Source organism: Cetorhinus maximus, chromosome 1 (genome assembly GCF_964194155.1).
Source record: "Cetorhinus maximus chromosome 1, sCetMax3.hap1.1, whole genome shotgun sequence".
Taxonomy (NCBI): Eukaryota; Metazoa; Chordata; class Chondrichthyes; order Lamniformes; family Cetorhinidae; genus Cetorhinus; species Cetorhinus maximus.
Genome location: NC_135879.1, coordinates 69,360,414 through 69,388,114, shown reverse-complemented (window position 1 = coordinate 69,388,114; position 27,701 = coordinate 69,360,414). Strand labels below are relative to the sequence as shown.

The 27,701-nt window shown below is 43.7% G+C and overlaps 1 protein-coding gene across 5 annotated transcripts in view; it reads right to left on the bottom strand.

Moving 5' to 3' along the window:
* Window positions 1-27,701, bottom strand: part of afap1 (actin filament associated protein 1) — a 284,152-nt gene that overhangs the window by 143,817 nt on the left and 112,634 nt on the right. For all 5 annotated transcript variants that reach the window (XM_078542197.1, XM_078542224.1, XM_078542234.1 and 2 more), the window contains exon 2: window positions 5,787-5,915. In XM_078542197.1, the coding sequence (XP_078398323.1) occupies window positions 5,787-5,915 (129 nt within the window). The remainder of the gene's footprint in view (window positions 1-5,786; window positions 5,916-27,701) is intronic.

Here is a 27,701-nt window from a genome sequence, read left to right as displayed (position 1 = left end):
TCAGTGCTAGTTGCCCTGAGAATGTCTGAATTTATATGTTTTAAACAAAGGGACAAGCTGAATCTCTAGGTCCTCTCGCTCTTCTAGGTGGTTACTGCCTCCAGGTCCTCTTTTCACTCGTTCTTCTAGGTGGTGGTTACTGCCTCCCGGCCCTCTCGCTCTTCTAGGCTCAGGTCAGCACAGCACATCCATCTCTGAATGAGGAGTGACAATCTTGCGTCGCAATGTCCTCATCCTTGGAAGGTACGGTAGGCTCAGGTGCATATATCCTTCCTGTTATGGGAAAATAACTGCAACAGGGCGTTTTTTGCAGAGTTAAGATGGTGTAGCTTCTTCAAACATCTCACCAATGTTCCACTGCCTACAGCAGTCTTCAAGAGGCAGGAACAGCACTGCAATCCTTAATGCTCTTGTGGCAGTATGCCTGCAATCTGCCGAGGCACCTCAAGGAGGGCAATCATCACTCAGTTGTTCTCACCTTCATGTGTGAGGTCAATTCTGAATCCGCACAGCGGTTTGTCTGCACAGGCAATCGTTCCGGCAAGACAAATGTTCAGGCCTCATCATCATACTCAGTCCCCAGCATTAGATCTATCTTCAGGACGCAGCCATCTGTAACTCTCAGTAATGGATGCAAGGCTGGACTTCAGCTCACCTTTCAGTGGCCAGTGGAACCTTCAGGAGCAGCAAAGTGTAATGTCTGTCAAGCACTCATGACCATGCCTCCGTTTGGAGTCTTCCAGTGTCCCACACTGCCTAGCCGTGGCATTTGTGGACACAAAGGAAAATGCTGACACTCCATCTGGGCCTTAAGGACCCCAATCATTGGTAATAAAAAGCATATATCAAATGTCTCGGAGACTCGCCTGATCCCATTTGAGACCTCCACATTTTCATTCCAAAAGTTTGACAAATGCACACGGAACCCAGGCAGACCGATGCAATGGTAAGGTGCACATTACCATGTTGACAGACCACCTCAGAGCTGGCAGAGGGTTAATGTGACAAGACGCTAGCAGGACCTTCTGGTCCAGAGCTGCATCCTCCCTTGCTAGGTTGCACAGTTTTAACCATCTAGCAGGAATCGCAAGGCTCAACATCTGTCAGGGAGGCTCACAGAGCAATCTAAATCATGGAAGTGGGAAAGTGGGGACTAATGTTGGGGTGATGTTCAGATGTACACACAGACATGAGATAACGCTACAGGAAGACAGGCGTGCATAAGAGCTCCAAGTCTGAGTCCAAATGTGACGGGCAATCAAGGCTGACGGAAACTACATAGAGGCCAATGAAAGATGCACCAGCTCCATGCGCATTGCCATTCAATCCTCTAAGACCCACACTGAGCACTGTTCACTGCAGAAGTATCGGGGACTAAAGCAGCCTCCAGGTTCTAAACTCAAGAGGCAACACCCATCTGAGGTGGGTCTCAGAGGTGCCTTGGCCAACTGCAACTTTCTTAGAGAAAGACATTTCGCTCATGTCAATACTGCGCAGAGAACAGTCAAGCACTGTAATGAGATGGTTCTAGACACCACAGAGCAGAGGCAGACGTCGGACATCCGGGAGGAGTGGGGGCATCTGTGACACTTCAGAGACCACAGTGCATTTAATCAGATATAAAAGGCATACACAACATGAGAAGTGCAATGAGTCAAAATCTATTTATATTTCTGCAAATTCTATACAGATTGTGAACACCCATGCACCCTTTCTGCTCTTAGTGTTTCTTAATTTTTCTTACCCTACCGCTATGTCTTGGTGCTTCTCCGACATCCACAGCAGAGGTGGAGGCAGCCTGCTGACTGCTATGCCCTGATCTCTATGATGACTTTGGCAGGCGTCCTCTGAAGGGCCGAGGCCTGGAGGGCCTGGCCTGCTTTGGGTCTCCTGCTGTGGGGCGTGCACCCTCCTCAGCCTGTGGAGCTGCAGATGATGGGGTCACAGGCAGACGGGATTGGGATCAGCTGTACACTTTCAAGAGTCACCTCGGTGGATGGCCCCAGGGTGCCAGCTGACAGTCCTCCTCCCTATGGATGCCCGAGGGCCCATGCCTGACACCTTGAGGAGAAGGGGCACCTGGAATGAGGTCAAATTGCCCCATCTGTCTCTCTGTTAGCCACTGATGGATTCCACCTATGGCTAGGGCAATGGAGTGCAGGTCCTGGCAAATATTAGGCACAATGTCCTGGACAAAGGTCTCCACGGCATCACCATCCTACCAGTGTTGACCTTCGTGCACTGGCATGTTGGCGCAATGATATCAGACCAAACACGGACAGAATCCTCCATCGCCCATTGCAATCTGGTGATGGCGTGTGATAACCCTGTGTGATGTTCCGGTATCTGTTTTTGCAGCTCCAACATCTGTACAAGGGCCGAGTCCAGGGGCTCATCATCTGACTCAGACTCAGCAGGAGCCTGGCCTCCAGCAGTCCTCCGAGTGCCGGTGACCTTGGATGTCCCTACCTCCACCTGCTGTGGACCCCAATCTGTGCTGTGCTCACCAGATTGTGATCCTGAGCCTGCTCCAGAACTAGGTCCCACTGAGGTGTGCATCTCTGCACTGGTGGAGGGTGCTCTACATCTACTGAGTCCTCAGGATCCTCATCTAAGGTGCCATTGGGGTTGGGGCTGATGGACTGGCTGCTGGTGGGCCTCTTCCTTTTGCTGCTAGTGCCTGTCAAAGAGAGAAGGGATAATGAGGGATTGGCTGCAGAGTCACCAATACTACAAAATCACAGCCTCACAGTCTCATTGGGTGACCGATGAGCTGTTGTTGGGTCCTCACAGGCTTGGGAGACGCTGGTCTCACCCTTGATGCAGGCACAGTCCTGGTCCTTGCTGGCCAGCTCTGCCGCCCGCTCTTCACACTGGGTGAGAGCCCTGAGTATTAGGGATGGGCAATAAATGCTGGCCTAGCCAGCGACGCCCACATCCCATGAATGAATTTTTTAAAAAAAAGCTCAGGCATCTCCCATCCGGTTTGGGATCTCTTTTGTTGTGGGCGATCTTGTCCTGCATAAAGACAAATGGACAGACTGTGAGCAGGACAGATGTCAAGGCAAATAATAAGGATGTGTGATTTCTGTGTGTGCTGAGTGGACTTGTGTAAGGGCTGAGGATGTGAGAAGAGATGAAGATGTCAAAAAATGTGAGAGAGTCAGTGATGATGTCCCCTGTGCCGGTAGTGTGTGAGATTCCTGTAGACTGTAACCCTGCGAATGCCTGATAGGCTTGTGAGAGTGAGTTGAGAGTGAGGAGAAGGTTGACTTACCCTGGCGGAGCGGAGGAAATAAATTATCCTCTTCCTGCACTGGATGGTGGTCCTCCTCCTCTTAGGAATGTTGGCACTGACCACCCTGGCGATCTGATCCCAAGCTGGCATGGTGAGATTGGTGGACCACTTTCTGCCATCACGAGGGTAAAGAATGTCCCAGCGTGCCTCCACAGCATCCAGAAGTAGCCCCAGTGCAGTGTTGCTGAACTTGGGGGCAGTTGGCTTCTTACCTTTTGGGGCCATCACTCGCCACAAACAGTCCAAGGATGCAAAGAGTGAATGATGTGTGTGGGTGCGATTTAAATATGGAGCCCAGAAAGATGATCCAATGGAGGTACAGTGGGATGGGCAATTCCCAGCCCACTCCAACAATGGCTGTAAAGCACTTTTAGATGTATGGTGGTCATTAAAGTCACTCTATAAAGACAAGTCTTTCTTTCTTTTATATACCTAGAAATTATCTTTGGTAATATTAGCCGTCATGTACATAATTCACTTGTATGCCATTCTATTTACTATTTAAATGTATCCATTAACCCATTGCTCAGTTAAAATAACAGACAAAGGAATGTTGTGAATGTCACATGAAACTATTTGTGAGCCAATAAACTTTCAAATTTACACTGAACACTTCTCTTGAAACTGCCAGCACAGCACACCCAATGGGAGTTTCTTGGCTGCAGTAAGTGACAATCTTCACATCAAGTCACACAATTGAGTTGAAAACTCAGGTCAGAATGTGGGAGTTATTACTAGGAACAGCAACTGGAGTGATTAGCATATGGGTTGAAGATTTAACGCAAATTAAACCACAGTTTCCAACAAATCCATATCTACAACTGGAATGTAAGAACAGCTGAAACCATCTATGATGGGAATCCTGTAATCAGTGAGGTGGAAAATCAATTATTTGTTTTCAGCAGTTATGAAATTTTTTTCAAAAAAGAGAATTTGTTCTGAAATCTTGGGGAGAGAAGATGCAACAAAAATAATGCTTTTAAATGTGTTTTTTATTTGAGCTGCTCTAGCTCATGGCTGGCTTAGCTGGTGTGACAAGCATATCTCATCTCTCTAGCCTTGGTATTAACTGGGGTGACAGTTCATCGGTGGAATTTAATCCAGGATCTTGGAGTCTCTCCTGTCAGCTGGAGAGCCGGTGCAAACCCACATCGCCTTCTTTGGGGAAGGCCGCCATATTAAGTGCCTCTCAGGATCAAGTACCCCAGGGGCGGAAATCCCACCCCGCCTGAGCTGCGAGCCAATCAGAGGCCGGAGCTCTCTATTGCAGGCAGCGCTACCAGGAACTGTGGTAGCTGAGAGGGCTACTGAGAGGGCATCACTGGCTTTGGGGGTCGGGGTGTTGAAAGAAAGGGTCAAGGGGAGGCTCTCAGCTGGGAAAACCTCTACGCCCAACCCTTTCCGATGCTGGGTCCCTCAATCAGGCACCTAGTGTCTGACAACAAGGAGTCCCCAGCAACCCCCACCTCCACTGCCCCAACTCTGGGAGCCCAGGTTTTACTCTGCACACTCTCCCACATTTTGACTGCCCTGCCCACCGTTGGTTAAAAACCAGCAGCAGAGAATTTGTTCTGGGGGAGAGAAAATTCAACAAAAATAATGCTTTTAAATGTGTTTTTTATTTGAGCTGCTCTAGCTCATGGCTGGCTTAGCTGATGTGACAAGCATATCACATCTCTCTAGCCTTGGTATTAACTGGGGTGAACACCTTAAGTACTCACTTAAGGGCCCCAATTGGCTTCAGGGCAGGAAAGTTGCCCACAAGCCCTCCCACTCCAGGCTTAATTGGAGCATAAGCGGGAAGGGGGAGGGGTCCCTACCCAACATCCTTCCACCTGATCAAATACAACAACCCCCTCCCCCCCACCCTCTCTATATTCAGCTTGGGAATGGGCATTAAATTCTGCCCCAAAAAGTGGATGCAGTGGGACAAGTGGCAGGCTCACTCCGACTTGCCAGCATAAGGCCCAGGCCAGTTTAGTGATACTTTCAACCAGAAGTTAACAACTAAATGTTACTTTATGGTAATGTTAGTTTTGTGAAATCTTCCAAATTCAGTATACAGGGCTGAAGTTACTTTACCCTTCCCAGATTGAAAACTGAACATCCCTTTGTAATCGATTACGTTAATTTATGCAGCTTATTATAAGAGCCTCAATGGAACCCATGTCAGCCCTCAGTCAGTGTAGGGTTTGCTAGAGGTCTTCTAATGGCATGTTATGGACAACTCTGGAAGTCATCTGGCTGAGGGAAGGGTGAAGGAAGCAGATTGGCTTTCGCCCACCCCCTCCTAGAATTTCAGTGGCTTTATGAGGAGTAGAATCTGAATTTCTGCCCCAAATCCTAAATTTCCCCTCAAATGCTGGCCCCACTCAACAGATCCACCATCATTGGGCCATTGGAAACTGGAATTTTGGAGCCCTTGGTGATTTGTTCAATTCTTCTAAAAGTAAAATTGATCAACTGAGTATGGTGGTTGTGCACTTACCGCGCACTGACTTGATCCTCCTTAAGATGTTGCAGACTGCAGTCTTTTTCTCTCTGGCAGATGAGGTTAGATATTCATGGTCAAGAAGTTCCAGAAACAGATGTAGTTCCACAATCAACTCCTCCATCACTGAAAGAGCAAAGAGCAATGGTCAGTCCACAATAGTTCACTAGCAAGTACATAGTGTAGGGGTGCTTCTACAATCCAGCATTTCCTGAGGGGAATGGCACCTGCACAGTACATATTTTAGGAAATTGCAGATCAACAGCCTTTGAATTTCTGTCCATTAATTATAATAGATGGAAAATAATGTGCTGTGCACCCGTGATTCTCTGAATGAATCCTGTTCCTTGCTTAGATGCAGAATGACTCCTTATGTACCGGATGAGAAATCTGGAATTGGTGATTTGTAAATTTATTTTTAATACACGCAAACTATGACACTCCCATGTAGTTCAGTTACAAAATCCCAATCCCACTTGTTGTTATGTCATTTGTCTTGGTCCTAGAAGACTGCCATTAATTTCTGTGTGACTTGACAACCTTGCATGAACAAATTATACCAACTGAATTGAATGGCAAGGTTTGCTTGGTGTATTTTACTTAAAGCATTAATAAATCAGTACTCTCTCTAGATAATATGCAGATCACGAAATCAAGATAAATTGTTCATAATCCCCTCCAATAGAGAAACCACATAAAACATCACCCATATACTGTTAAGGATGAGCATCCTGTCGAATATGTGACTTTTCCCACAAATTTGAAAATTTAAAATGTGAATTTACGATACAGTAAGGTTCCTTTAAAAAGTCAGACTGAAGTTGAAAAATGTTGACAGTGGCAGGGGTGTTTTTTTTTATTCATTCACAGGATGTGGGCTTCACTGGCTGGGCCAGCATTTATTGCCCATCCCTAGTTGCCCTTGAGGTGGTGGTGGTGAGCTGCCTTCTTAAACCGCTGCAGTCCATGTGGTATATGTACACCCACAGTGCTGTTAGGAAGGGAGTTCCAGGATTTTGACCCAGCGACAGTGAAAGAACGGCAATGTATTTCCAAGTCAGGATGGTGAGTGACATGGAGGGGAACTTCCAGGTGGTGGTGTTCCCATCTATCTGCCCTTGTCTTTCTAGGTGGTAGTGATCGAGGGTTTAGAAGGTGCTGTCTAAGGAGCCTTGGTGAATTCCTGCAGTGCATCTTGTAGATGGTACACACTGCTGCTACTGTGCGTGGTGGTGGAGGGAGTGAATGTTTGTGGATGTGGTGCCAATCAAGCAGACTGCTTTGTCCTGGACGGAGTCCAACTTCTTCAATGTTGTAGGAGCTGCACTCATCCAGGCAAGCGGGGAGTATTCCATCACATTCCTGACTTGTGCCTTGTAGATGGTGCACAGGCTTTGTGGAGTCAGGAAGTGAGTTACTCGTCACACGATTCCTACCCTCTGACCTGCTCTTGTAGCTACAGTATTTATATGGCTAGTCCAATTCAGTTTTTGGTCAATGGTAACCCCCAGGATGTTCATAGTGGGGGATTCAGTGGTGGTAATGCCATTGAACATGGGTGGCGACGGTTGGATTTTCTGTTGCTGGAGATAGTCATTGCCTGACAGTTGTGTGGCGCGAATGTTACCTGCCACTTATCAGCCCAAGCCTGGATATTGTCCAGGCCTTGCTGCATTTGGACACGTACTGCTTCAGTATCCGACAAGTCGCTAATGGTGCTGAACATTGTGCAATCATCAGTGAACATCCCCACTTCTGACCTTATGATGGAAGGAAGATCTTTGATGAAGCAGCTAAAGATGGTTGGGCCTAGGAACTCCTGCAATGATGTCCTGGAGCTGAGATGACTGACCTCCAACATCCACAACCATCTTCGTTTGTGCTAGGTATGACTCCAACCAGCGGAGAGTTTGCCCCCTGATTCCCATTGATTCCAGTTTTGCCACGGTTCCTTGTTGCCACACTCGATCAAATGCAGCCTTGATGTCAAGGGCAGTCACTCTAACCTCACGTCAGGAGTTCAGCTCTTTTGTCCATGTTTGAACCAAGACTCTAATGAGGTCAGGAGTTGAGTGTCCCTGGCAGAACCTAAACTGGGCATCAGTGAGCAGGTTATTGCTAAGCAAGTGCCGCTTGATAGCACTGTTGATGACTCCTTCCATCACTTTACTCATGATCGAGAGTAGACTGATGGGGCGGTAATTGGCTGGGTTGGGTTTGTCCTGCTTTTTGTGTACAGGACATACCTGGGTAATTTTCCACATTGCTGGGTAGATGCCAGTGTTGGAGCTGTACTGGAACAGCTTGGCTAGGGCGCGGTAAATTCTGGAGCGCAAGTCTTCAGTATTATTGCCAGAATATTGTCAGTCGCATAGCCTTTGCAGTATCCAATGCCTTCAGCTGTTTCTTGATATCACGGGGAGTGAATCAAATTAGCTGAAGACTGGCATCTATGATGCTGAGGAGTCCAGAGGAGGCCGAGATGGATCATCCACTCGGGACTTCTAGCTGAAGATTGTTGTGAATGCTTCAGCCTTATCTTTTGCACTGCTGTGCTGGGCTCCTCCATAATTGAGGATGGGGATATTGGTGGAGCCTGCTCCTCCAATGATTTGTTTAATTGTCCACCACCATTCACAACTGAATGTGGCAGGACTGCAGAACTTAGATCTGATCTGTTGGTTGTGGGATCTCTTAGCTCTGTCTATCACTTGCTGCTTATGCTGTTTGGCATGCAAGTAGTCCTGTTTTATAGCTTCAGGTTGACACCTCATTTTTAGGAATGCCTAGTGCTGCTCCTGTATTGTAGCACTGCCTCTCTCGATCAAATCACTTCATGCCAAGCCCATCCCCTCAGTGCTTCGAGGTTGTAACATGGCCACCTTTTACTGTTGCTGCAGCATCCTGCCTCTCCTATTTTTGTTGCAATGCACACACACTTTTCCTTGCTGCTGCTGCATTAACCTTGGACCAAGCAAGTTCCAGGAGTCTGCTATTTTCCCCTGGCCCACAGCCTTCACCAAATGGATAAACATTAGATAGAATTGAGATGTAAGGATTGCAAAAAGGGAGAAGCAAAGAAAATAAAAAGGTTGAAAATAAATATGTTGAAAAAATTTGTATGTCCCTGGAGTTGTGTGTTGGTGCTTCAGTATCTTCATAGCAAAGATATTCCTTGCATTTCTTTACACAGATTTCCTATCGTGTAATAGACAAAATACTGCAGGTGTATTTGAGGCAGTTGTCATTGTGAGGCTAACCTATAAGCAGATGCTGCAGTTAGTGGCTTCTTCTAACTGTTACGGTTCAGGGCCTCATTTGCACCTCATCAGCAGTAAGGCCCATACTGTTAAGAAGCAGTTTTGTGTTGCTATATTTCTTGTTACGGATCTACCTTATGGCCTCTTCCATGTCAATGATGCTTTGGTGGAGAACACCCCGGCAGGTCAGACTCAAGGTGGCACATGAAAAATCCATGCCAGAGGCGGTGGCAATGATCGAGCAACCGGGACAATAGTGGTTAGCCAAGTTTTGTAGTCACATTTAAGATTAAAATTACTGCTATTGGACAGTGAGTGATGTGTTGAAGAGTGACAGAAAAGGCTGCGGCAGGATATTTAATTGTGTAGTTTCCTCACCTGTTGGTTGATTTTTACACTGTTTTTGATTTGTAAGGAATGAAAATGCATCAAAAAACACCAACGGGCAGCTTAACTGGTATTGGTTTGCAACAAAAACAGAAAATGCTGGAAAAACTCAGCAGATCTAGCAGCATCTGAGGAGAGAGAAACAGAGTAAACCTTTCGAGTCTGCATGACCCTTCTTCAGAGCTATTGATATGCTATCAGTTCAAAATTGGAGTAATTGGGTTGTTTGATAAATCTAGATTATAGTATCCCATGAAGCTTCCATTGTTGAATACATTAAACGCTGTGGTACTGAGCCAGATATAGTGCAGCAATGCCCCAGTTTTGATCTCCAATGGGATGCTACAACCAATAGTTTTCTGGAAATAAGCAGAACAAGGATCAACAGAGGTAACTATTCCTCCCGGCTGGAGTGATATGTTTGAATCCCAGGCAGGCACTATAAGGGCTTGCTTATGAGGCCTCTCCCCATCTGTTGTATTCTTCGTTTGATCAAATGGCTTGTCATCAATCAGCTTCCAAACCTGTCGACAAAGATTGGAAGGCTGCTGCCACTACCAGTGGACAGGGTGAGAAGATGTTTAAGGTGGGATGGAAACACAAACGTTTCATTTGCAATTCTACAAGTTAGTGTTATAAGTTTATATTAAGACCCCAAGCCTTCTGATTTGATGCATTTTATTCTGCAGAGTATGCCTTAATACATTTTAATCATGGGGGAACATGGCTAGAGCTACACTGGATGATAAATTTACCTTCAGAGAAGTTGCTTTTTTGGTGCATAAAATACTTCAGTTTCATCAGATCACTCCAAATAATTAATTTATGCAATTTCTGGCTGGTTATCCAGGTTTAAACTGTATTATATTTGGATTCTCTGCACTGTTCTTTATCATTGGTGAAAAGGGTTTGGGGAAAAGGAAGGGGAATAGGGCAGAGTGGATAGGTCCTTCGGAGGGCTGTGATGTCCCAAAGGCCTTCCTAGTGCACTTCTGCATTCAATGACTGTTAGCAGGAGATAGGGGAGAAGAGAGGAGTGTGGAAGAGAAGAGAGCTGCAACAAACTAGAATTTGGAGAGAAAACAAGTCAAACTGAACCAGTAGGAGAAAACAATGAATTAGATAGATAGATAAAGAAATACAGATAAAACAAAATGAACCAAAAAAAGAACAAGAATAAAGTATAAAAGGATAATGTGTGTGACTAAATGCAAATGAACAAAGAAAGAGCAAGCAAATCATAAGGAAGGAGCAGTAAAAGAAAGAGATAAGGGATTGCATAAAGCAAACCAGAAAATGAGATAGGGAGAGAGGGAGAAGAAAAATAGGAACATGGAGGGGAGGAGAGAAAGGGAAAAGGGATAGAGAAACAGACAATGAGAATGGAAGGAGAAAAGAGATAGAAAGGAGCAGGTGGAGAGAGGGATACTGAAGACAAAGAAGGACAAATACAAAGAAGGAAGAAAGGCTGACAGAATAGGAGCAGAATATAGAACAGACTAAAGACAGACATACACAAACCGAGGATAAAGAGAAGAGACTGAAGGGGAGAAGCAGGGAGAAAAAGAGACAAGGAATAGAACAAAAAGGAATAGCAGTGAATGGTGTGAGAGAAACAGAAGGAGCAGAGAAAGAATCATGAAGATACACAAGGTAATGTAGTGTGTGATAAAAATGGGAGGTGAAAAACACAGAGGGCTGAATTTTACGTTTGTTGGGTGGGCGCAAGCCCGACCCGATCGGCCGTAAAATAGCGCGGGATGTCGTTGGGCGAGGACCAGACGTCATCGAGCACTCGAGTAATATTTCAGTCAGCAGGTGTGCACAAGAATCGGCAGCACACCCGTCAACAATTAAGAGGCCTATTAAGGCCCTTAAGCGACTAGTTAATTTGTATTTTTCGCTGCCCTTTCAACTGTTCGGTTGGTGGGCGAATAGGTCAGGTGGTCTTTGCATTTTTAATGAAACCTCATCCATGGGCGGGATGAGGTTTCCTACGGTAAATAAAAAGCCATTAAATATTTTTCACCATCATTTTAAACATGTCCCTCTTCTCGTGACGGAATCACATGTGGGGACATGTTTCTATCATCTTTAAAACCTTTATTTTCGTTTCTCCACTTCTTCAGCTCCCTGAGGCAGCTCTGTCCCCTCAGGGAGCTTTCAGTGCCCGCTCCCCCACGCACGTGCAGACTTCCGCGCTCGCCCTCCTCCTGCCCCCACCCCGGCAGCTCTGAGCATTTCAGTGTACCGTTCACGCTGGCTGGCTGATAATTGGCCAGCCAGCATGAATTCACGGTCGGGAGCCATCACGGGCAGCTGACCTTTTCCTGGCCGCTCCCAAACCTTCCCACCGTGCCTGCCCGATGATCTCAAAATTCAGCCCAGGATGATAGGCAAGAATAAATAACAGAACGGAAGTTGGGGGACAGATTCACCAAAAGGAAAGAGGAAAGAGGAGAGAGACTATTTTTCAGACTAATCAGTGTTTTTTTATCCTTTGTCATAGGGTCTCATACCTCTCATAGGCTTTTTTGTATGGAGCAAGCAAAATAAAGTTTCAAAAATTATTGCCTGTGTGTGCTTTATTGTCAAGGATAATGAGCTGGATTTTATGGCTGCAAATCGGGTGAGCTCCCCCGTGCTTATGTAAAATATCACATGATGATATCAGATCAACAATCCAATGTTATCCCACCAATTTCCGATTATATGGAAGATAAGCAGGTGTCAAAATTGGAAGCCCACCCACCATTTTGAAAAAAAAACAACAAATAAGATATTCAGTTTGTTAAAGAAGTAATTGACTGCAATTTTACATTGCCCACTCCATTTTTTGGTAGTCACATGGGAAAAGCATTGGGAGTGATTTACACCAGGCATGCGGATGTGGTACAGAGGCAGATGAAAACGCCTGCAAATGGAACCATGGCTGCATGTAGCAGCAGAGTCTGCTGCTGAATGTGGCTGCATTTGGCTGTTCGTAGACTTTATTTCTTCACAGTTTTTAGGCTGTCATTATATGTAAGAAGAGAGTGAGAGGACAGGGGGCCTTTAAATGGGTGGCTGTGACCAACTTCTGGTTCACGTCCTAACCCCTCTCCCACCAGACATCCCACCCAACACAACTAATTGGGCACAGAGCCCGCTTCCCAACACTAATTGGCCTGCCTATGCTCGTTTCACTGTGCTGAAAGGGCACAGGCGGGAGTGGGTGAACCACACACTTCCAGTTCTGTCTCCCTCACCTCATCGAGAATCATAACATAATGTGAGTAAACCACTAGGAAATTTGAGACATAAAAAATAAAAAATATTTTTGGTCTAGAGCTTCAGAAATTTACTGCAATTAAATGAAGTGTGTCCATCAGTTGTAATCATTCTCTGAGCTATAACATTTTGTACACATTTCCCAAAAGGAGTCCGAAAACAATTTCACTCATGTGAAACTGTTTCAGCACCATTGCAATGCGAATTTATTAATTTTTACAGTGTGATGTTTTTGGAACGGCATTGCGGTGCAGTATCATGTACATTTCTTGAAAACACTTTACCACAAACCCTAAAAACACTCTGTTTATGGAAGACCAATTAGCCAGGCCAGCCTAATTTTTCATTCACAGGTGTCCAAGTGCTAACGTTATTCCTTGCTAGTGATTCCCAATAATGACAACTCATGGTGAGAGCAGTTTTCCTTTGAATGTGAATCAGAATCATCATAATTCATATTCTAAAGTTTAAATCTTAAACAAATTTGGATTTACTAACTAAAACTGAAGTGGTATTGAGTAATTTATTGCATTGCCCAAACTCTGGGGAATCGGAGTAATAAAATATGTAGAAATAAAAAACATTGGCTCCAACTGTCCTCTCCTGCAGTGATTGCACAAATCTGCACAGTGCAGAGTGGTGTCATTTCTACTGCCCTGTCAAACTAATGTTTTCCCTGCCAGCAATGCATTGGCTAAAAGAAAAACTCATTAGCATCTTTTTCTTCCTGCTGCCTTCTTGAATCCTTACCTTGAGACGGTCGCAGTGATTTGGTTCTTTGGAGCAACTGACTCAATAAAATATATATTTTTTAATTTAAAAAATCCATGACATTTGATCTACACATTGGTGCTACACAACGTTATTGTATGCAGCATTTCTATGAATATCCACTAAAACATGTTAGCACAGTGGTCCATTCTGACAGCAGCATTACTGATCAGCAATAGTACCCTCTTGTGATCTGAACTTGATATTTGTGTATTTCATACCTGTGCTTTTCAATCTCTTTATAGATGGACTGTGAAAACACTTATTAACACAAGGCTAATTCAAAACGTTAAGCTGTATGCACATATATAGCACTTAGTTCAATTTGTGTAATTTGTCTTCGCATAATAATACATCATCCTTCCTGACAGCTGTGAATATGCAATTGAAACAAATAACTGTTAACTAACTTTTTGCACTGGTTTCGGAGCCTGCCTGACACTTGCCCTCAACTTTCTGTTTAAAACCTGACTGACTGACCCAAGGTTCTATTCTTGCCAACCCCAACTGAGTGTTTACAATAAAGGACACCTTCAGCAAAATGAGTATGAGGTATTGATTACCAAGTAGGACTTGCAAACTACTTATTATTTACATTCTTAAGAGAAACCAACTTCTATTAACACATAACCATCTTCCTTCTAGCTGCTTTTTCATATTTTATTCAACTTCACACTTCGCTTTAAAAACTCAACATTTAAACGTAACATTTTCTCCCCAATTCTTCGTGGAGAAAAAAATGGTGAAAAGAAAATCCCAAAATGTGGCAAATGTCTTTTGATTGATGTTGTACTCCAATCCTTTCAGGGATTGAATCAGAAAGTACATTTGGAATCAAACCATCTGGAGTGTCCCAGCTTACTATATGTCAAGAAGACAATGATAATCAGATAATTGTGTTTCGACATTGGGTCAAGCTGCAATCCCTCAGACAGCAGACAGTTTTCACAAAGAAGCTGGTCTAAAACAGAGAAATGGGATGCAGAAAGAACTTCAATTCAACTTGTTGTTTCACAATAAACCCTCACTTTTCTGTCAAAATGCATTCAAAGCATAATATTTGTACTTGTGACCTTGAGTTGCATCAGGCTACACCCGTGCATGAAAAACTACTACAGCAAACACTGGGGCAAAACAAACAGATCATGTGTTTTAAGAAAAGAGATTTGTTTTATTTTCATGGCCCAAATCAGATGAAGGTCACCTGGTAAAGAAGTTTATTTTGTTAGCTTGTTCAAACTATGCAACTTCAACTACAGTTTCTATGGAAGGAGGAAGTTGGTGGGCTTGCTTCACAATTGTCCGACATGAACGAGTGTTGGGCTAATTATATTCTTTTTATTTTATACAGCCATAAAAATGTTGTTGTGCCATGCATAATGGGAATAGATAAAGTCAGTTAGCTAGTTCGTTGCATGAGGAATACAACCCTGCTTGCACCATGTGTTCCCTTTGCTCTCAACTGGATAATAGTTCAGGCAGAGAAACCCAATGAGTCAGTATAAAATGATTGTTTCCAAACTGTTTCAAACTTAGTACACTGCAATACATCTACATTAGAAAAACAATCTGAATTTTTCCAAGGAGTCAATGAGATTACCTAGACAACATCTAAGCTATACAAACCAGGAATGTTCCACATTTCATCCTTGACCCATACTAAGTTAACTGATCTCAGTTTAAGTAATAGAGAGATTACTATTTGCCTCAGAAACTTAAGGTTAAATAGATATTAGGCCTTCTGTTTGTGACAATTAAAAAAGAATATATATGCAGGAGGAAACTGAGCAAATTATTTATTTGGAAAAGACTGAAAGTACATTAAATCTTGAATTAAGAAACAACAGCAAGATAAAAAGGTCCTCTTACTGGTTTACTCACAGTTTTGCACTTTTCCATCAGTGAACTAAAATGTGGGCTACCTGTCCCAAACGCTGAGCCAGTCAATGAAAAGGGAGAAGTGCAATCCTCTTGAATCAGCTGTGAACTACGGTTAGGAACTACCTGACATAGTAATGAATCAACAAAGGCAGATGTAGAATCAGTAAAATAACTGTAGAACTGTGCATCACAGAATGAGGAAAGTTAATTTTACAAAACAAGTACTGCAAGGACGGGGGAGAAAAGGCCCACGTGGGATTTATGTTACTTCCCTGTCCCTCATTTCAAGAGGTGCTTGGCGCTCCATACATGGAGATAGATGGCTAACAGCACCACTCAGCCACCAGAGCCCTCACAATTAAGAAACAACCAGGGCGATCACAAAGATAAAAGCAAAAAACCACGGATGCTGGAAATCCAAAACAAAAACAAAAATACCTGGAAAAACTCAACAGGTCTGGCAACATCTGCAGAGAGGAACACAGTTAATGTTTTGAGTCCGAATGACCCTTCAGCAGAACTGTTCTGTTGAAGGGTCATTCGGACTCGAAACGTTAACTGTGCTCCTATCCGCAGATGCTGCCAGACCTGCTGAGTTTTTCCAGGTATTTTTGTTTTTGTTTAGGGCCATCACAAACCTTGAAAGCTGTTAATGAGGACCTGCAGTCAGCCAACATATTTACTCTTTCCAAAGGAAATTGCTTAGTAGGAGCAACAGGGTATGTCTAACACATCTGAAACAAATCAGAAACAGCAAAGGACAGTATTGTCCAACTTAAGCTGCAACATTCACAAAGTACATAATAGAAGATTTTTTTGCCCTCATTTCATTCATTGTGTTGAATATTTCTTGGCCATTAGTTACAATACTGTAGGAGTCCAGTAAAAGATGACAGTATATGGTATTGAAGAACTGAGTGTCAGTTGGACAAGATGATTTAGATGTAGTTACTTGGTAGATAGAAATTAAGGACAGAATTTTACGGCCCCTCCCACCGACAGGGTTTTACGGACCCGCCGAAGTCAATGGAGCTTTGAACGGCTCGCCACATTTTATGGCCCTGTCCCCACCGCAACAGGACCATAAAATTCTGACCTAAGTATTTGTAACCCTCCTTAGCAGATGTATGGAATTGGTAAAATGTGCATTACTTTATTGCAATTGCTAATTTCTCAGTGACCTTTTCATTCCAATACTCTGTCATGGCCTTCCTATCCTGATCATTGAACCACATCAGGAGATCTTTAGCCAAGCTGTGGACCACACTGCAGTTGATAATTAGGAGTGGGGGCAGTTACATTGCGAGATTTTCCTAGATTGGTCCAGATGTGAAGCTCTGCATAAAGATGCATTGAGATCAGTAAACTCAGTATTGGTCAAGGATCAAATGTGGAACATTCCTGGTTTGTATAGTTTAGATGTTACCTAGATAACTTCTTTGACTCGTTAGAAGAATTCACATTGTTTTTTTTAATGTGGATGTGGTGTAATGTAAGACAAAGAAGTACGTTTGTTAATTCTAACTGGTGTGCACTTCATTGCATTTCAGTTAGTAGTTAGTGCATTGGTATCATTAGCCCTGGAATTCCATATTGTCATTGTTCCAATCATCATTCTCCTTCAAGTAAAAATGGCACAGATGACTGCCTTGAAATGATGGCATTGTGAGAGCTTTCACATACCATGTCCACAACCCAATTTTAAAAAATCCCTTTTGAGTTACAGTGGCCCAAGGGATGACATGGATGGAAGCTAATGGCGCTTAGTCCTGCAGGTCTACAAATTATCATTGTTCTCTCAGTGCAACTATTGGTCAGTAGTAAAAAAAGAGATTAAATTGTTGGCCCTGCTGAATGAATGCAATTGTGACCTCCTTGATCCATCTCGATAACAGCCCCACTGGAAGCCTGGAAAGACCCACAGGAACAAAAACTGAGGTCACCTTTACTTTATATTCTTTCATGGGATGTGGGTGTCATTGGTTAGGCCAGCATTTTTATTACCCATCCCTAATTACCCTTGAGAAGGTGGTGATTACGCACCTTGATGGCCACTGACTTTGCAATGCCCATGTGAGTGGTTGTTGGCAAGTCATTTTTAAGCTGATTGCACAGCTCTGTGACTGCCTCCTTGTTAAAAATTCAGCCTCGAGAGCCATTGCTGGGTTGCTGTTCCTGTGTTGTGAGGCATCACGGCATGCCTAAATTGTACATTTGCAATTTTCAGCTGCCGCTTTGTCATCCTCCTAAAGTAAGCTGGGTGTCAGGACATGCCTGAAGCAGTCCCCTTTGTACTGGACTTACTGTCACCAGAATCTCAGTGAATCTACCCTGCAGTATTCCAACAGGTGAGAACTTCAAAGCTATAGACTCATTTCACAACGGCAATGCGAGTGCATTCCATCTGCAACGCATGAAGACATGAATTTAATGCTTTCCTTTAATCAGCAAATGTTCAACAAGCATAAAACACAGTTTAGGCATAATAGAACACAGCACTTTAAACCATTAGACAGCAGTTCAGGGCAGGCTGGAACCAGGCAGGAATCGCAGGCTACAACTGATTTCCCACCTTGCTGGCCTGCATTTACATTTTCATCCAGCACAGAGGCTTACATAGAGAACAATTTCAAGCCTATACTGAGGAATCCTATACAAGCCTGGAAGGAGAAACTTGTGTGTTTAATGTGCAATTTGATAGGTGATTGCACCATTGCATTTTTTATGCGCAATAAAAAAATTTAAACAGCAAAAGTGAAATAAATAAAATAACTAGATAAAGCTTATCAAAGTTCAAAATACAACTCCTGTAGTGCAAACTGTCCCCTGGTGATATCAGGCTTTACTGGCCTTAAAAAAACTGCATTTATATATAGGGCAGAATTTTCCCTCCATCGGGAGGGAAGTTCAGGAGCGGGCGCGCCTCCAATCGGCGCCCCCGATTGGGGGCGTGCCACCATTTTACGTGGGTGGGTCAATTAAGGCCCGCCCAGCGTGACGTCCGCCAGGAAGCTCTATGCGCTCCCTGTGCGGTTGGGGGGGGAGAAATCCCTAAGCCGGGAGTGCGCTCTTTCAGACATGCACGTGAAAGAGCACACTCAGCGCCAAATTTAAAAATGGTCAATGCACTAAAATAAAATTTCCCTGACCTGTCCCCTCATGTGACACTGTCAGATGAGTTGGGACATGTCCATCACTTTTATTCAAACTTTTATTAAATTTTTAAAAACCTACATGAAACCTCACCCCACCCGTGGATGAGGTTTCATGATTTTTCTGAAGGCCGCCAGGGCTCCCGGCCTGTCCGCCAATCTTAAGGTTGGGCGGCCAGGTCCATTAACTAGTTGAATTAGTTTTTAAATGGCCTCAATTGGCCGTTGACAGGTCGGCGGGCGGACAGCTGATTCGGCTGTGCCCCCGCCAACCTGAAAGTTGAAATGACGCGGGATGACATCGGGAGTACCGCCTGACATCATCCCGTGTCATTTTACAAGTTGGTGAGCAGGCCCCGCCCCCCCGCTCGCCGACCTCCATATCCTCGCCATAGAATCTTTCATGACATCAGGGCAGTAAGGCTGATCATTGCCAAATATCCAAAAGCACATCCTGACCTGTCATTAAACTTAGGCCAGGATATTTACTGGGGTGAATTACATCATTGGTGGGGTTGGGGATGACGGAGTGAAGTTTCAGAAACCCAGAAGTCTTGAGGGCCTGTTATATTCCCTGCTGCAGTCAGCCTGATTGACAAGCTTGACTTCCAGTTGGGCGCAGAGCATTTGAAGCAGGTTGTAAGACCAGATAGGCCTAATTCACCAGCCCTCTGTGGAAGTGGGGGCGGGGATTCGATACCTGACTCCAGAGGTCTTTGAACTGGGGGGAGGTGATGTGCATCTAATTAGAGAGGAATGTGGGGGGATGGGGGATGCTCTCCTGCTCCTCCTGACCTTCTGATTACCTTCTCCCTGAAGCTGTCTTTGCCTAACTTCAGCTGCTGGGTTTCCCATGGTCTGGGAAACCCAGTTGGCCAGAGTAAACCTGCAAACCACTTTAAAATTAGAACACTGTCTTTAGCAGAGGCATGGAAAAAAAAAACTGGAAAAGAAAGAAAAACACATCTTGTCAATCAAGATTAAGCCTCCTTTTTGGGAGGTTGAAAAATACCTTGCAGCATCTTAAAAAAATTAAATAGGGCCCTTTAAGCTTCTTTATTTCATCCACACTGAAAGCTGCTAGTTTCCGGACTTACAAAACAAAACAAAATAAAGTAAAATTCCTGCAGCAGCATTATTGCTGGCGCATAGTCAGGTAGCCTCCCCATTCTTCAGCTAAATTCCTACAACTTTTTTTTGTAACCACTGAGTAATCAAAATAAACTGCAGGCTCCATATTTCTAATAATGTCATGGTTTAAACAGAGCCCTTGCTCAATATATGGGCCTCAGAGTGGAACTCAGAATAACCCCTGCAGCCTAGTGATTTGCTTTTTAAAAGTTGCTACGATACTTTCGGGTTAGAAATCACTGACTATACTATTGTATCTGTCGTAAAATTGAATCCCATTGGGAGAGTGATTAGATGCCAAGCATATGACCCTAAGAGCTGACTCAAGTGCTTCTTAAAGGCCTGGGAGCAGACTGGTTGACCACTTTTGTGGGTGGCCTAGTGAGGGATTAGAAGCGGGAGGAAGAAAATAACGTTGAGAAAGGTATGTTTTTACCAATACACAAATGTACTTGACGATTTGAAAAATTAGGGCTAAATCTCCATTTTTCTTCCTTTTAAAAAATGTTGGAATTTTTAATTTGAAATTTTTAACTTTTCCCATTTATTCTTTAGTAACTTTTTTTTATACTTTATATTGCTTTAATGAAAGACAATATCTCAAGGCACGTCACTTAAGCCAACAGACCTAAAAGTGACAGCAGAATGCGGAGAGTTGACTGACTCAGGGTATTCATGTGCCAATTTGCAATAAAACCAAGGAGCAGATTCTCTTCTCCCATACCATTAACATGGTCCAAGAGCAACCCCAGTCGAGGTCTGCCATCTGATGAGGCGCGCGCTGGGAAAGGGACTGAAAATGAGGCACAACTTTGCATAGAGGCACCATTATTGAACCTTTTTGTCCAGAAAGCCCAGGTTAACTTTGAACACTAAGGTTTTTGGAAGATTAGAACTAAAGGCCTTGTTTATAGTCTTTGATCTGTTCCTCAGGACCATTGTAGACCCTCCAGTCAAGGGGGGTTCTGGGGACCAAGTTACAGTGCCATATTTTTTGGGGTGTGATGGAAAATGAGGAAGGAAACTGGAAATGTTCATTATTTGTATTGCTATAAGGGATCTGCACCTACTACATGTTCAGGCCAAGCTTTGCTACCTTGGGAAAGTGCTGCAACATAAAAGGGATGAAGAATCAGCAATATGGATCTCCACCCCTTTTTTTGGTCTACCTACCCAGGGAAATGAGAGTTTCCTGAGGGGAAAGGATCAGAAAAACTGACTCTCATGCCCATCAATGTCTATCCTCTAAGGCAGGTGTAAGAGATTTCATGGCACGTCAAAAAGTAAGAAGTTCTCCTGCTGTGTTGACCAACATTTATAGCTAAGCCATTACCACCAAAAACAGATTATTTGGTCATTTTTCTCATTCTTGTTTGAGGGGCCTTGCTGTGCACATTTTGGCTTCTATATTTCCCTATATTGCAATGATGATATTTCAAAAGAACTTTGTTGGCTGTTAAGTCTATTGGGGTGTCCTGAAATTGTAAAAAGTCCTATATAACAACTACATATATTTATCTAATGCCTAAAGAACAATCAGCAGGAGCGTTATAAAAGAAAGTATGGCCCAAGCCACATAAAATGATGTTAGGATAGATGACCAAAAGCTTGGTCAAAGATATACATTTTAAGGACTGTCTTAAAGGAGGAAAGTGAGCCAGGGAGGAGTAGACATGTAGGAAGGGAATTCCACAGCTTAGGTCCTAGGCAACTGAAGGCATAGACACCAATAGTGGAACGATTAAAAGCAGGGATGCTCAAGAGGCCAGAATTCGAGGAGCGCACATAACTCAGAGGGCTGTGGGGTAGGAGGAGATTACAGAGATAGGGAGGGACAAGGCCATGGTGGGGATTGGAAAATGAAGATAAGAATTTTAAAATCAAAATGTTGCTTGACTGGAGGCCAATATAGGTCAGCAAGCACAGGAGTGATAGGGGAATGGGACTTGGCACGTGCTTAGGACATGGGCAGCAAAGTTTTCAATGAACTCAAGTTTACAGAGGGTTGAATGTGGGACACCAGCTAGGTTTTGAATAGTAAAGTCTAGAGGTAAGAAAAAGGGTTTCAGCAGATGAACTGAGCAGAAGCGAAGTCAAGCAATGTTATAGAGGTGGAAAATTGTGGTCTTAGTGATGGTGCGAGTATGTGGTTGGAAACTCATTTCGGGTACAAATATGACACCAAAGTTGCGAATAGCCTAGGTTTAGCCTCCAAACGTTGCCACAGAGGGGGATAGAGTCAGTAGCTAGGGAACAGAGTTTGGAGTGGGGACTGAAAACAATGGCTTCAGTCTTCCCAGTATTTAATTGGAGGAAATTTCTATTCATCCAGTACTGGATGTCAGATAAGAAATCTGATAGTTTAGCAACAGTGGAGAAGTTGAAAGAGGTGGTGGTGAGGTAGAGTTGGGTGTCATCAACGTACATGTGAAAACTAAAACTGTGCCTTCAGATGATGACACCGAGAGGCAAATTTAGATGAGAAATAGGAGGAGTCCAAGGATAAATCCTTGGGGGACACAGGAGCTGACAGTGTGGAAGCATGAAGAGGTCATTGCAGTTGATTCTTTGGCTACGTAGATAAGAAGGGAACCAGGTGAGTGCAGTCCCATCCAGCTGGATGACATTGGAGAGACATTGGAGGTGAATTGCATGATCAAGTATACCAAAGTTTGCAGGCAGTTCAAGAAGGAAAACTGGGGATAGTTTACCTTTGTCACAATTACAAAGGATGTTTTTTGTCACTTTGATAAGAGCCATTTTGGTACTGTGGCAGCATTTGAAACATGATTGGAGGAATTCAAACACAGAGTTCCTGGAAAAATGGGCTCTGATTTGGGAGGCAACAACATATTCAAGGACTTGGGACAGGAAGGAATGGTTGGAAATTGGACAGTAGTTTGCAAGGATGGTAGGATCAATGGCAGGTATTATGAGGAGAGGGGTGATGACAGCAGATGTAAAGGAGAGAGGGGCAACACCTGAAGAAGGAGAACCATGAACAATATTAGCTAACATGGGGGATTTGGTGGGAATAGGGTCAAGGGAGCAGGAGGTGGTTGTAATGGACAAATGAGCTCAGACAGGACATGAAGGGAGATAGGAGGGAAACTGGACAAAGACACAAGTTCAAGGGTAGGGCAAGGGGGAACTTTAAAGGGAGCTTGGCATGGTAGGTCAACGGAAGGGGGGTTGTGGCAGAAGCAGCTGATCGAATGATCTCGATCTTAGTGACAAAGAAGTCCATGAGCTCCTCACACTTATTACAGAAGATGAGGGTGGAGAAAACAGGAGAGAGAAGTTTAAGAAGATGGATATATGTATAAATGAAAGTTCTTTCTTCTAATGAGACAGGGAGGGTGCTATATTTGAAAGCTTTCAGTGTTTCATTGTATGGGAACCAATATTTCCTGCAAACTGCGTAACTGCGCAGCAACTCGAAAGTCCCCGCATGGCTGCGCACAAGTTGGTCCCTAAGCTAACAGGCATGTGCACCCCTGCAAAATATTTAAATGGACCACACACTTAAATAAATCATCCCCACAATCCAATAAAAGACTAGAGGGAACGTTAATAGAGACTAGGTTCAAATGTGTTTAGCACACTGGTGGAATGTGACCATGTATTTTCCTAACATTTTTGAGTTGTTTTTGAAGTGTTCCTACAGAGAAGAACAATACATTTACTGACGATTATTCTCAATTCTGTTTAGAAAGAAAGCTGATACCCAGCCAAAGATATTATCATTGTAACACATTGTTATACTGTTCCACATTTGTTCCTGAAATTTTACAAACCACCAGAATTTAAACAAAGAGAACAAATCTTCTGGGTCCTTGCTTAACCTCAGTGAGCTCCCAGAGTCCTGTATTCCTAAAAGCCCTGAATATACAAGATCACAGGATCATACTTGGAAAGGGCTGGTTTTGTATTCTGTTATGTCCCAAAGGGATAGGAGCTGTATGTATTCACTGGACAGTTAGAATAATGTTTGTTCTCCGTTTAAGACAGTTCCTTTGGCCTTATACCATGTTTCAAAATACTCTACAACTTAAACAGCTGACAAATATTGAATGCCTAAACTGTATCCTTCATAGTTCATTGGCAGCAAAACTCAAATGTTTTATGATGGCTGTTTATTAATCTTGGGTCTCTGTCACTGGTAAGTAATAGCATTGGAAATTTTGTAAGCGCTATATACTTTCATATTTTATATTATATTTTTAAAGCTCCAATCCTGATCTTTCTGTGGCCTAGACAGTTTCCTTTCCTTATTCAATACAAACTCCAGTGCCAACTTTAAAGGGGCATTGACATCACTGAAGAGTTAGTGGGAAGGAATTTCATTGGAGTTCGCACACACAGAAATGATGTGAATTGCATTAATGATCATATCACGCGGAAAAAAAAACTTCTTAAAAAAGTTATCCCACAAGAGACTGCAATACAGTAAAGACTACATGAAATTTCCCAATGACTTCTTCCTGTCCCTCAGTGGGTAAATGCATTGTGTGGTGCAGCGTGGTGTTAAGTCATTCAGATCATAAGGCCCCTGGTTCAATTTTCCATCTGTGCTGAGTTAATAGAGTTCAGCTATTTCAACAATTGGCCTTACTGTCACGAGATTAGAAAGACAGAAAAAAACAGCCACAATGTTCCAGCAAGTTTTTCCCCCTATGGTCCTGTTGGAAATGGATGAAATGAAAGGATTGGTATTAATTGTGATACTATCCACAGTTAAATAGCCTGGAATTGCTCACTGTTTGTTTGTGGAGAATGCCCATTTGAGTGCAGTGCCAGGGGACAGCCAAAACACATATCCCAGCAGGAGTTGGTCTTTTCAGATAAGAAGCACGAAAATATAAATTTCCCAAAATTAATATGGTAGCTCCAATTTTCACTTACACAGTTAGCTGTCTTAAGGTATGGGCTTGCTCAAAAATTATTTGAAAAGTCAAACAAAGACACTTTCTATGGTCAGTTCTTCAATTTAGCCCTCCTGCCGCCCCGGTTATATGTCTGCTTATCGCTTGCTAAAAACAAATCGATATTTATACCAAAATGTCTCCAATTTATTCAATTTGATCCAGTGTATAGCTAATACATCCCAAGCACTTCCTTTTTTCATATGATTTTAAAAGTCAGCCTCTATGAGCTGGATTTTCACTACTGAGGCAGGTAACGTGAATCAGGAAATTTCCTGGCTCGTCACACTTGCCTCAGGAGAAAGTGCCCCATCAGATCCAATTTCATGGGATGTGAATGACACTGGCAAGGCCACCATTTGTTGCCCATCCTTAACTGCCCTTGAACTGAGTGGCTTGCTAGATGATTTCAGAGGGTATTTAAGAGTCAACCACATTATTGTGAATCCAGAGTCACACACAGGCCAGACTATGGAAGGATGGCAGATTTCTTTCCCTAAAGAACATTAGTGAACCAGATGGATTTATATGACAATGGATGATAGTTTCATAGTCACCATTACTGAACTAGCTTTCAATTCCAGATTTTTATTAATTGAATTGAAATTCCACCAGCTGCCATGGCGGGGTTTGGAACCATGTCCCCAGAACATTAGCCTGGACCAATGGATTATAGCCCAGTGACATTACCACTGCATCACGATCTCTCCCTACTGCTGAGGTCAGGTTTCTCACGTGAGTAAGTCATGCCCCGTTCCCTTTCCTCTACTGGCGAAAATGGGATTTGTCGGTATTGGGGGTGGGACTTGCGAATCCAGGTCCTACCTGCCATTTTTAATGATCCGTGGAGTCCACAATTCTGTGAAAATCTGGCCCTATAACTTCATTATGTTAGTTTCAATGAAAAATCAGTCAGAATATCTGAAAAGTTATGTGCTCATTCCTTTGTACAAGCACCATCACTTTCAGAAAGAAAACTGTTGCTGTTACTGTTATTTTTGCTGTGAAAAAGTATCAAAGCTAATAATCTAAATCATGACATTAAGCAGCTCCTTGATATGTGTGCTCATTTAATTTGTACCTCAACTATTATAAACTTGGGGAAACACATTCCAACAGCAAAACCTATTGATGCCTTGCATGCTCAGCCACGTTAATATCCTGGGAAGGCAGGGAGAGAGAAATATTATCTTTATCAGGATAAAAGGCCAAAGGTTTTTCATAAGTTTCTACTCAGGAATGTTCCTTTAATTTTTCAACTTTCATCTAGGAGTTTTCATGGAATGTTTTGTTATAATTTGACAAGGTTCATATGAAGCTAGATTAAAATCTATCTTTAACAATATAATCAATATGTGTGGAATCTTTAAATTGTAACATTTATAATCTTATTTTTACCATCTTGACTTCTCCAGCACTCCTGCTGCCAGCCTCCTTGCATCCACTTTCTGCAACCATGGTCTACCATTCTGACAAAACATCATCAGCCTGAAACTTTTGGGGGTAATTTGAACAGGTGAAGGAAGGTGGGCATAGATACAGGGGTGAAATTGCTGAAAAGTGGCATCAGTTTAGTACAGCATCCTGCCCACTTCAATGTTTGACCTGGCAGGTCAGAGGTATGCAGAAAGCCACTGAATAGTTTAATTTGATTCCCAACAGCTGCAAAGACACAATTATATCTGTTTTCAACCCAGCATTCTGGTTTTAACAGCCAGGGCACAAGTTCCACAATCTTTCTGCATCTCGCCAGGGTGCAGGTGGCAAGTACACAACTCGGGGTGGGGGGGAGCAGTAAAATTGCTTACTGAAATTGATGTGCCGGGAAAACTTCAAAGACTAAAATTGGCAGGCTTGTGGTTAACCACAGTGAAAAGCTGTGCTTAAGACTTACTTCCAGCAGATGAAATCACCAGTTTCAAGGTCAATTGCAACTTTTTGGAGTTGCTTTCACATGGCTTCATCTTAACTTCCTTGTTGTCAGGCTTCACAATGGGCAGGAGATTTCAGTTGGCATGCGGGGGCAGGCCCGACACGCTGACGCGCGATGACGTCAGGCGTGCGTCCCGACATCATTGTGCAGTCCTGCAATATTTCGTTTGGTGAGCGTGCGCCTGAGTCCTGCGTGCCCGCCAAAATGTAAACGGCTATTGAGGCCATTAACAAAGTAATTGATATAATTGTTGATACTGCCCGTCCAACCTTAAGGTTGACGGGCAGACGAAAAGGCCAAGTGGCCTTCGCGTTTTTTAGGAAGCCTCATCCACGAGCGGGATGAGGTTTCCTAAAGCTTTTACTAAATAAATTTTGAAATTTTCATAAATATAAAAACATGTCACATGAGGGAACAGGTTTAAATACATTTTTAATATTTTTATTTAATTATTTCAATGTTGATTTAATCTCCCTGAGACAACTCCATGCCTCAGGGATACTGAAGTGCTCTGCCACCCACGTAAAATGGTGGTGCGGATCCGATCAAGGGCCTCACCTCCATCCAAAAGGGCACCTCCTCCATTGAAAGAGCTGGAAATAAGCAACCTGGAAGACCGTCACAGCGCTTATCCACACCTCTACCAACGCAGAGACACAGGCCCTTGCGGGACCTAGATCTAGAGCAGGCTCAGGTTCACAATCTGATAGTCACCGCATGGACACATACCTGCAGCAGGAGGAGCCAGGTTCAGCCGAGCTCCCCGGCACTTACAGGACTGCTGGGGAAGAAGCATCTGTGAGGTCAGATGATGAGTCTCTGGATTCGGCCCTTCCAACTCATCGTGGAGAGTCAGCAGAAGCCGGGGGAACATCACGCAGAGCTGTTGGAATCCCTCAGAGTGGCAGGCGAGTCGGAAAACTGCATCCCCCTGCTCCATGGGTAGGATGGCGGACACCATGGAAACCCTGGTCCAGCAGAATGTGGAGAAGCGCGCAGACCTGCACTCCATCGTGGTAGCCACAGGTGAGTTCCTGCAGTAGCAACACAAGAGGGAAACAGGGCACCTCAATGTCCCTCTGGGTGCTCCTTCCCTTCAAGGAGTCAGGCCGGGGCCCTCAGGCACCCGAAGGGTGGAAGAGCAGCAGCTGGATACCCTTGCTCAGGCATCTCAGAGGTTGTTCTCTCCCTCTGAGTCCCCT